The sequence below is a fragment of the Aplysia californica genome, unplaced genomic scaffold, assembly GCF_000002075.1.
Source record: "Aplysia californica isolate F4 #8 unplaced genomic scaffold, AplCal3.0 scaffold00078, whole genome shotgun sequence".
Classification (NCBI taxonomy): domain Eukaryota; kingdom Metazoa; phylum Mollusca; class Gastropoda; order Aplysiida; family Aplysiidae; genus Aplysia; species Aplysia californica.
Genome location: NW_004797348.1, coordinates 517,495 through 527,904, shown reverse-complemented (window position 1 = coordinate 527,904; position 10,410 = coordinate 517,495). Strand labels below are relative to the sequence as shown.

At 39.9% G+C, this 10,410-nt stretch overlaps 1 protein-coding gene across 2 annotated transcripts in view; it reads right to left on the bottom strand.

Moving 5' to 3' along the window:
* Window positions 1–10,410, bottom strand: part of LOC101855857 — a 161,279-nt gene that overhangs the window by 73,123 nt on the left and 77,746 nt on the right. For both annotated transcript variants that reach the window (XM_005094217.3, XM_005094218.3), the window contains exon 4: window positions 4,986–5,110. In XM_005094217.3, coding sequence (XP_005094274.1) covers window positions 4,986–5,110 — 125 coding nt within the window. The remainder of the gene's footprint in view (window positions 1–4,985; window positions 5,111–10,410) is intronic.

Below are 10,410 nucleotides of genomic sequence, written 5' to 3'. Positions count from 1 at the left end.
TGTGTGTGTGTGTCTGTGTGTTTCGCTCTCCCTCTGTCTCTTCTTACCCATCATCTACATAATTTAGAGAAATAATATTACTTAATTATACTATTTCACTGCTGAACCGCAAATAGTCCCAATCCATGTTATGTTTTGCATCATTTCTATTTACTTATGTTCTTTTACAGGCCAATTGGATAATAAAACAACTTTCCACAAGTAGAGTCCAGTCACTTTTGCCACTCCTATCTTCCGGCCATATTATAAATGTTTCACTTCCACCTTATTACGTCTGCCGAAGTAAAAAACACACACACACACGCACACACACACACACACACACACACGCACACACACACATACACACACACATACACACACGCATACACACATACACACATGCACATATATACACACATACGCACATGCACACTCCCACAAACACACACAAATACACAAACAGATACACAACACATGTATATATACATAACGTTTTGGTCATTTTATTTATTTATATATGTATGTAGTATATACAGGTGTATATCATTATATATTATATGTACGCAAAATTTACTAGTTATTTTTTTATACTACATGATTGCGTCACCCTGCGCGGACACATAAAAATCACACAAAACCACGTTATAAAAATTAACGCATCTCATTCAGCGTCCAAGTTCCGATCCTGTTTTTCCGGTAAACATGCCAGAACTGAACCGACACTTGAGAGCAACAATAATCTTTTTTTTTTTCAATTGGATATCGATTACATTCCTACACCCATAACCACCCCTCAAATTAGCGTAACAAGAATATCCTCAAAAGGTAATTAACAACACTATTTTTTCCTGTTATGCCATATCGTATCCAAGGGCCTGCTGGCGCGAAAGTAGCCCACGGAGTAAAAACTTTATCGCTTGCGAGCATGCAATTTTGGATTTCCTTTTCTGCAGAGCTTCCCTGCATTCACAAAGAAACACTAGCGTGGTACGACCGGAGTTCCTTAATATAATCAGTCATTATGGGCTTTTTTTATTCTGGCACAGTCCGGTAAAGAGCTCCCTACGGTTGCCATGTTTATGTTGCTAGCTGCTGTTGTTGCTGCTATAGTTATGAGTGTTGCTGTGGAGTTTAACCCTTTAAAGCCCACATATACTCTACATCGGGACGGAAATGGATGGAAGAAACAGTAGATGCATTTTTCTTGTTATCAATGTATTATTATGTATGGATGAGTGTATACACGCGTTCGTGTGTGTGTGTGTGTGTGTGTGTTTATGTGTGTGTGTGTGTGTGTGTGTGTGTGTGTGTGTGTGTGTGTTTGTGTGTGTGTGCACCCGCGCGCATTTTGGTGTCCATGAATGTATTTATATGTGTTTATAATGTCTTTGTGTGTGTCTGGAGTTGTGTCTTTATATATCATGTCAATGTGCTTTAGATGCATGAAATCGTTAGAGGTAATGTACAGGGAACGAAAGAGCATTTTATGGCCATGACACAGATTTTGGGGGATGGGATGACTTAATAGTATAAATAATATCTGCATTTACCTAACACATATCCATACTCTACAGCGTGCTCTGTGCGCTTTACAACTAATTGTGTTACCCATGCAGATCCTAGAACACTCAGAAATATTCCTAACTTCCCGGAAAGTAAACAGTGCAAACAGCCGGTTAAGAACTCAAACATTATCAAACTGAAACTCACAAGTTTTGTAGCTCTCTTTTGCCGGGTACCCACTCTCACCTTGGTAAAGTGAAAAAAAATCGTATAAAGTGCTTTTTCAAGGACTCAATGCCTTGCCACTGATGGGGTTTGAATCCACGACCTTCTTTTGGCAAGCTCGAAGGCCTAACTACTAGAACACCTGCACCAAAAATAGGAGAAAGGCCTCCACGACTCGGTCACTTTTAAAGAAGTAGTATGTTTGTGTATCAGAGTAACAAAAAAACTCAATGTATCTACAATGTAGAACCGAGAAATGGTAAGACAGAGAAATGACAGAGGGGCCACAAAGAAGTGGCGCCCTCCAACCACCATGAAAGTGAGACTAATATACTAATTTTTTTTTTTAATCAGAAAGAGAACAGAGATTTTTAACATTATATATTTTTGCCTCTGAGAGCAATTCTTTCGTATGGAATGTACTTCAGTGGTTACGAAATGTCTATATTAAAAATGAATGCGATCTTTGTAAATTATCTTTACTGCACACCGATGTATTTTAAAAAATTCAGCAATGCCACACATGGGTTATTTTCATAGAGAGCCTTCGTTTTGCTATACTTGTACACCGTACTTCAGAATAGTATCCTCTGGGGAAATGCGAAGGACACACTAGAACAAAGTACATGTACGTTTCAAGACGTCATAGTGTTAAAGAGTCCATTTGCAGGAAATGGAGAGAGAGAGTGTGCTCTCGTTTCAACGCTAGAAACACTTACGAGATTATTCCGGTGTTTTGCACTTTCACTACCTCACTCTAAAATTCAAGCAGTTTCACAAGTCGAGCACTTTAGCTTTTAACACAGGACGGCTCCAGGTCGTTGCAGAAAGAAAATTATTTCTGATCAAAGTAGTTTTGATAAATAAAAATTTAATAGAACAAGTCTAACTGTAGACCAAGACAGATAACGACGAAAACGGGAATTGTGACATACAGTTTTACCGGTTTTTTTGTTTTTTAATATAATGATTGACACTTTTCAAGAAGCCCAAACGCTTAAGACGATCACTTTTTCCTTAACATTGGTGGCTGTATAGGACAAATTTGACTTTGCATCTGCACTGAGACAGAGCCCTTTCTGTCCTGGCTGAATGAAGGGCACTTGTTTTTACGGATGATTCGTAATGTATCCCCCTGTCAGGACCACAGAGCTGTAGGGAGTGAAGATCATTCTAAAACTATTATGGTGCCCATGGCATCAAAAACCTAAGGAGCGAGCTTTCATCTCTGTAAAAATTTTCCAGGGCTACTTTGAGCAATAACAGGACACACACAGTCTACAAATGTGGCTTTGGGGAAATTAATAATTTTGTTAACGTTGTAAATGTGACAGGAAAAGAATCCCTCAGGAACATTCATTTTCAATCTCACTAAACAAGACGAGCTATGCGGTAATATTTACTGACAACGATTCCAGAGACACTTGCAAGCCTAGTTAGCTGCACGATTCTGATTGGAAAAATGAAGGAAAGGGAGTGAAAGAAAACAAATGAAGAAATGTACGTATGAAAATTTAGTTTTTAGGAGTTCGAAAATAACACATTATACGTGTTTCTGTGTGTGTTTGTGTTTGTTTGATTGTGTACAGGGCAACAACATCAAATCTGCTTCAAATATTAAGAACAGAAATGAGGTCTTAATATAATTTTCGTGATCCTGGTCTCATTTTTAATACCGTTGAGCACAACGATACAATTCAATCCAAAAATGTTTTCAAACACCATTACAACCCGCAATAAATCAATTACGCCTAGAGGTTAAAAAGTAAGATTCACCTCCGGGGATTTGACGTTTTTTTACGCTCATGAAACTCCATGTTTCTCTGGATCTTTTGGAGTATGACACTTGTTTTGTTTTGTTTTTTAAAAACACATCCTGTGTAATTTTTTTCTCATTTTTAGGTATACATGGCAGATATTTGTTTACCTAATCAGTTATCCTCTTTTTGCTGATTTCTCAACACTCTTTTTTTTCTGTATTTTATCTTGATTATAGCGTAATTGCTTAAACAAATGACTGCCAGTTGCTATGAAACTTAGCCCAATTATTCTTCAAATTAAAAAGATAATGCTGTTTCATCTCGGAAATTTAAATATCTAAAAATACTTCTACAGTTATAGTTAAATTAAGACTCTCCCCTCCAACCACCCCCCCCCCCCCCCCCCGGGACGATGAGTCTTCTTGCAGGTCAGCCCACAAGTCATTGTACTTATCACTCTGGATAAACGATCCAGTTAAAAACAAATATTAATGTTTAAATTCCCTGCATCCAAGAGATAAAAGTATGCTAAGCAGGGTATGTGCAACTCAAATCAACTTAAGTGCACAACTATTAGAGAGAGATTGAAAATGCAGATGCTATCACAAAAGCACAACCCCCAAACCTGCGAAATGTGTATCTCTATTTGCCTTTGCCTACTCATCTTGGCCCAGAAGTTTAGCGACTAATATCAACAATGTCATTACCATAGTATGAGACTTAGTGAAAACTTTCGGAACTTTCGGTGACACTGTAAGACGACTCTATTAGGGAGCGGGAAAGAGGGTGCCTGCCGCGTGACTTGACAGATCAGAGGAATGTAGGACTAACAAGATCTGAACAATAATTAACGACTACCCAGTTTCTGTAACAAGTTGCGGTCTGGGCTATTGTTACATTTAGATGTTTAATTAACTGATAAACGTCATGAAAATGATGTAACATGATACTACAGACAGACAGACAGACAGACAGACAGACAGACAGACAGACAGACAAACAGACAGACAGACAGACAGACAGATAGACAGACAGACAGACAGACAGACAGACAAACAGACAGACAGACAGACAGACAGACAGACAGAGATATAGAAATAGGGGATGACATATGGGGGACAGAGAAGCAGACACCAACACAAACAGATGACAGAAACAAAGACAGAGGCGTACTCTTTTTCGATTGAAGACAAAGACAAAGGCAATTACGGAGACAGAAATGTATTTACTTTTAATAGAAGACAGAGACAAAGACAGAGACGTATACACCTTTGATGGAGGACAAAGACAAAGAAGTACTGTCTTTTGATAGAAGATAGAGACAAAGACAGAGGCCTACGCATCTTTGATAGAGGACAAAGACAAAGATGTACTCACTTTTGATAGAGTGCCAAGACAAAAGACAAAGACGTACTCACTTTTGATGGTGGACAAAAACAAAGACATACTCACTTTAGACAGAAGACAGAGACAGAAAAGTACTGACTTTATAGACAGAGACAGAGACGTACTCACTTTTGACACTTGACAGGTCCAGAATGAGTTCGGCGATGACCAGAGCACAGTCGGTGACGGTGAGAATGATGACCAGGATCACCACGTACTTACTGTGCAGCAGCTTCTCACCACGCTTACGTAACCTGCGGGGACACAAAGACGGAAAGTCGTGAATGCTCCTGAGGGTCGCTTTTTAGCAAAATGGACTATCCCGAAAAATGTTGTTTTGAGAAAATCGAAGGTAAAGTTTCTGCTTTTTGCTCAGTCTCTATAAAAGACAAGGAAAGTTTTCTCTCTATCCAAATAAACATGTACACCAGTGAAACCAAACTCCTCCTATAGGTAGAGCAATGCCCACTTTTGGTGTAGGCCAAGAATTCTGGAAGCCCCCCGAAATCTGGGTTAGCCCGCTTGTCCTTAAAAACGACCAGTTATGTTTGAATGAGAGTTTTACGGCACTTGCAAAATGTGATAGTCTGCTAGCTCAGTTGCTATCATACTGGACTGCAAATTTGATGGTACTTGTTAGAATCCCAGAGAGAGCGTTCTTGAACTCAGGTTGTTTTATGCGGTGCTCAGGGCACCCATTGTGCTTGTTTTTCTTTCTGTTTTGCTGATTATTTAAAGTGTTCTACAACGATCGCAACGGCAGGTCATATGAGCACGAGGGACTCATTGATAATAATTTTGAGTTTGGTAAGAATTAATTTTTTATTTTAGCCGGTTGGAGGCCGAAACCGACTCTTATCGATTTTAAAACCACCAAGGGATGTTTGACGTGCGCAATTTGCACACGGGACCTCCGAGATGTTTTTCGTTTTTATCCTAGAAGACTAGGTGTTAGATCTTACCTATCCTAAGAATGTGCCAATGAGTAGCACTAGAAAGGCTGCAGAAAGAGTCAGGAGCCCAGAGGACGGGGCCAAATGAACGGGGGGCGAAAAGTGGAGAGTACAGCAGACGACAGAATATCAAAATTTGTTATTTCTCTGAGATCCTGGGGCAAGGAGTTTTAGATTTTTGTTCCAAAAGATGAGAAACTGTTCTCCCCAAGAGATCGTAATTTCATTCTAGGGGCTCTGAATTTCGTTGAATCAGTGAATGACCGTAACTGACGAGGTAGAAAATACAGATAGATATGACGGGCTTTATCGTTAAGACATTTATAACAGATGGCAGAAACGTTATACTGGATTCTTCTATCTACTGGATGCCAATGCAGAGCTTTTAATTTTTTTACGCAGAATCTTACTTCTTTTTCTTCAGCATTAATCTTGCAGTGTTACTTTAGGCCACTTGCAATTTACTCATTCGTTCACACAAAATACCAGACAGAACAGAATTACAGTAGTCAAGTTTTGAGAAGACAAGACCATACATGCAACATCGGGTGAAATAAGATGCCTTATCTTACTAGTGAGTAACATTTACTACTTTTAAAAAGCAGTTGACTATTGTGTGGTCATAAATTCGTGGCGCAACTTACCCTCAAATATCTCCTTCTGGGTGAATCAATGTCACCCGTACTTGGCATTGCAATTTCTATCAATTTGTCTTAACTTAATCATACTTTTTCCATAGTTCTTGAGACTTGATTTTAAAAACTTCTCAAATTTATATTAAGTACTATAAATCTCCGTGAAGGTAAAAATGGAATTGTCACAGCACTTCCCGCTCCTCACAAACAGTTAGCATTCACATATTATGGCCTACGTCACAGCTCATCAATGACACCGATGAGTTGCGAAACTTGTTACAAGAAATTGATTTTATAGTGAACACATTTTTGCTCTAACGGTGCTCAAAACATACGAGTACGTCCAATAAGCACAATGTTGCGATTAGAAAAACATTACAGACTTGCTTTTAAAAGCACTTTTGCCCTGCTGTAAACTTTTTACGAAATCCGTAGAAACTACCCTCCTGGCTTTTTAATACGTATTTATTTAGGAATTCTCTAGAATACAGCTAAGAGATGTTTATAGAAATATTGATCTGTTTAGACAGAGTAATACAAACCATTTGTTGTTGTTTTTTTAGTATAGTGTTTTACGGCGCTCGCAACTGCATAAGGTCATATGAGCGCGCGGGACACACCTAATACTTTTTCGTTGGTAGGAAATTTTGAATTTTGCACGGGTGGCGGCCGAAGCCTACTCTTATCGATTTTAGACCACCAAGGGATCTTTAACGTTCGCAACTTGCACACGGGCCCTCCGAGATTTTTCGCCCTTGTTCGAGAAGGCTAGGTGTAGATCTTTCCTACCAGAAGATCAGGGGTGTGGCAGAAAGACAGCAGTTAGGAGGAGCCAAGGAGTAGCAGTAGAAAGGCTGCAGAAAGAGTCAGGAGCCCAGAGGAGGGGGCAAAGGAGGTGAGGGGGTGGGGGCAGAAAGTGGAAATGAAAGCAGACAACAGAACATTGTTAGAGATCAGGAAAGGATGTGAAAGGAGAAAATTTTAGAGAAGAAAATTTTTTGGTCGCTACCCGGAATCGAACTCGGGACCTTTGAATGAGAGGCCAACACCTTAACCTCTAGGCCACGAGAGCCCCCTACAAACCATTTTGGAAAAGTGGGAGAACCTATGTTCAATAGTTTAAGAAACATTTGACAATAAGTTGCGCCACGAATTTTTTACCGCACTATAATTGTCTGTTTTAATAAAGAGAGGCACCTTGGTGGGTAGTTACTGCAGGGTAAAATAAGCCAGATTGACAGAAACAGCAGATCATTTGTAATGAGCATTCATTACTTACTACGAAGACAAGGACAATTAGAGTCAATTCAAAGTCGCCATATTTGATAAGATAAGTATAATAAATACAAAAATAAATAAGTATGAAAATATTCCAGAAATACATGCCAGTTGGAATTTTTCTCAAGGAAAAACATGAGGAATGTTTTCTTTATTTACTAACTAAATCAAATATTTGCAAAAGAATAAACACAAGGTAAATTATATTGAATTACAAATGTTCTTACAGCGAACACAAGGGGCTGGTGAACGTGGTTGCTTGCTGGGATAGAGACAGGGCATTTCGCCTCTAGTGTGGTTCAGCTGGCCAGTCGGAGATATTGCCCGATGGGTTTTTTCGTCTATCTATCTATCTATCTATCTATCTATCTATCTATCTATCTATCTATCTATCTATCTATCTACCTACCTATCTATCTATCTATCTATCTATCTATCTATCTATCTACCTATCTATCTATCTATCTATCTATCTATCTATCTATCTATCTATCTGCTCTTCATTTTCAAACCTTTCTTCATTAATCTTTGCATTTGTCTAAGTATCTGTCTCGACATTTCTTAAATTTGTGCAAGTCAAACTAAGTCAAAGTAATAGATAGATAGATAGATAGATAGATAGATAGATAGATAGATAGATAGATAGATACGCTGCCATCTCAGCCCCAAAAGTGTCACTTTGTAGCAACAGGCAACGAAGGCAAAACGAAGGAAACACACACACACACACACACACACAACACACACACACACACACACACACACACACACACAGGCATACATTCGAACAGATAGACCATTGAAAAATAAATACCCCGCCATCCCCCAAAGCGAAATGACGCTCAGCAAATCATACCCCCCCCCCCCAACCCCCACTCTTTTAACATTTTTTTCCACACCCCACCCAAGTATAAACAAATGAAAGGGACAACTTTACATCCGTCATTCCTCACACAGAATCAGAAATGTTGGGTTTATTTGCTATGTTGCTAGGTGTTTTTTTTTAATACGAGAAAAAGGCACTTGGAGGAAAGTGCAAAGGAAGTCGTAAAAAACTGCTGGCCTGTCCAAGTGCCAGCCAAAATTCCCGAGACGAAAGATTCCAGTATCGCTTGATACTGTCTCTCAGGAGAGGTCCGAAACTGTGAGCGTTACAAATGGATTACTTGTGTAGGCAGCGCGATAACTTGATGGAAGACGCGACCCTTGTTGAAAGACAAAAATCCGCGTCTACCGGGACGATCAGAATCACACCTTGTAGCTACAAGGGGCTAAAGAATGGAGGTAATTATTTTTAGCTTCCCAGCAAGTCTGATAAACAAGAGAGAGAGGGAGAGAGAGAGAGAGAGAGAGAGAGAGAGAGAGAGAGAGAGAGAGAGAGGGAGAGAGAGAGAGGGTTGAGAGAGAGCGAGAGAGAGAGAGGGGGGAGAGAGGGGGGGACAAAGAGAAAGAGAGGGGGGAGGGGGAGGAAGGAGATCAAGTCTGATAAACAAGAAAGAGGATTTAGAGCAGAGAGATACAGAGAAAGAGAGAGACAGACAGACAGACAGACAGACAGACAGACAGACAGGCAGGCAGACAGACAGACAAAGAGAGAGAGAGAGACAAAGAGAGGAGGGGTGGGGGCGAGAGGGGAGGAGAGAGAAAGAAGGAGAAAATCACAGAGAAAGACGGTGGGGCAAAGAGAAGCACAGAGATAGAGAGAGACAGAGAGAGCAGAGTGATACAGAGAGAGAGAGAGAGAGAGAGAGAGAGAGAGAGAGAGAGAGAGAGAGAGAGTGAGAGTTTGAGGCAATAACACTACCGTTGAAGTGGATGATATATTGCTATGGTTAAGTCTGTTGTGTTGCATAAATGCTCGTTCATGATGGCAACATGTTTATAAACTCGTTAGACAGATGTGTTTAATATCACAGCAAAGGGGGGGGGGTACTTGCGTGTGTGCGTGCGTGTTTGTTTGTGCGTGTATGTGTGTTTGCCAGAGCTATTGACAGACAGACAGACAGAGACAGATACCGCGAGCGAAAGGAAAAGCGAGTTTAATAGAGAAAGAGAGACAGAGAGACAGAGAGAGATACACAGAGAAGCAGAAAGAGAGAGAAAGACAAACAGAAAAAACAGAGATATTTATTACACGAAGCTAAATACATGTGGATAAGTGGTCTTTTAACACCACATGCAGTGGTGTGGTCCAACGTCTCTGTAAACACATTAGTGGAGATGCTGAAGGAGACATTAATAAATATAATCCATTGTAAGCTGTGAAAAAAAACGTTTATACACTTATGGTAACAAATTGACCAGCCTCTATTTTTTAACCCTCTATCATGCCTTCGAACAAAAGTTCAGTGAACTATAATGTTATGAAGAAATTGTTTATTGATACAGTTTTATTGTAAAAAGTTTCTTTCTAGTCAATTTTTTGAGTGTGTCAGTACGCTTTAAGGTATACACACCAAAGCGTGAGAAAAAAGAAAAATTAAGGTTATTGTTATGTTACCCCCCCCCCCCCCCCAACACACACACACACACACACACACACACACACACACACACACACACACACACACACACACACACACACACACACACACACTCACACACATACACATACACAGACATGGTGCACACGCATCCAAACGCTTACACAAACAGACGGGCACACACACACACACACACACACACAGA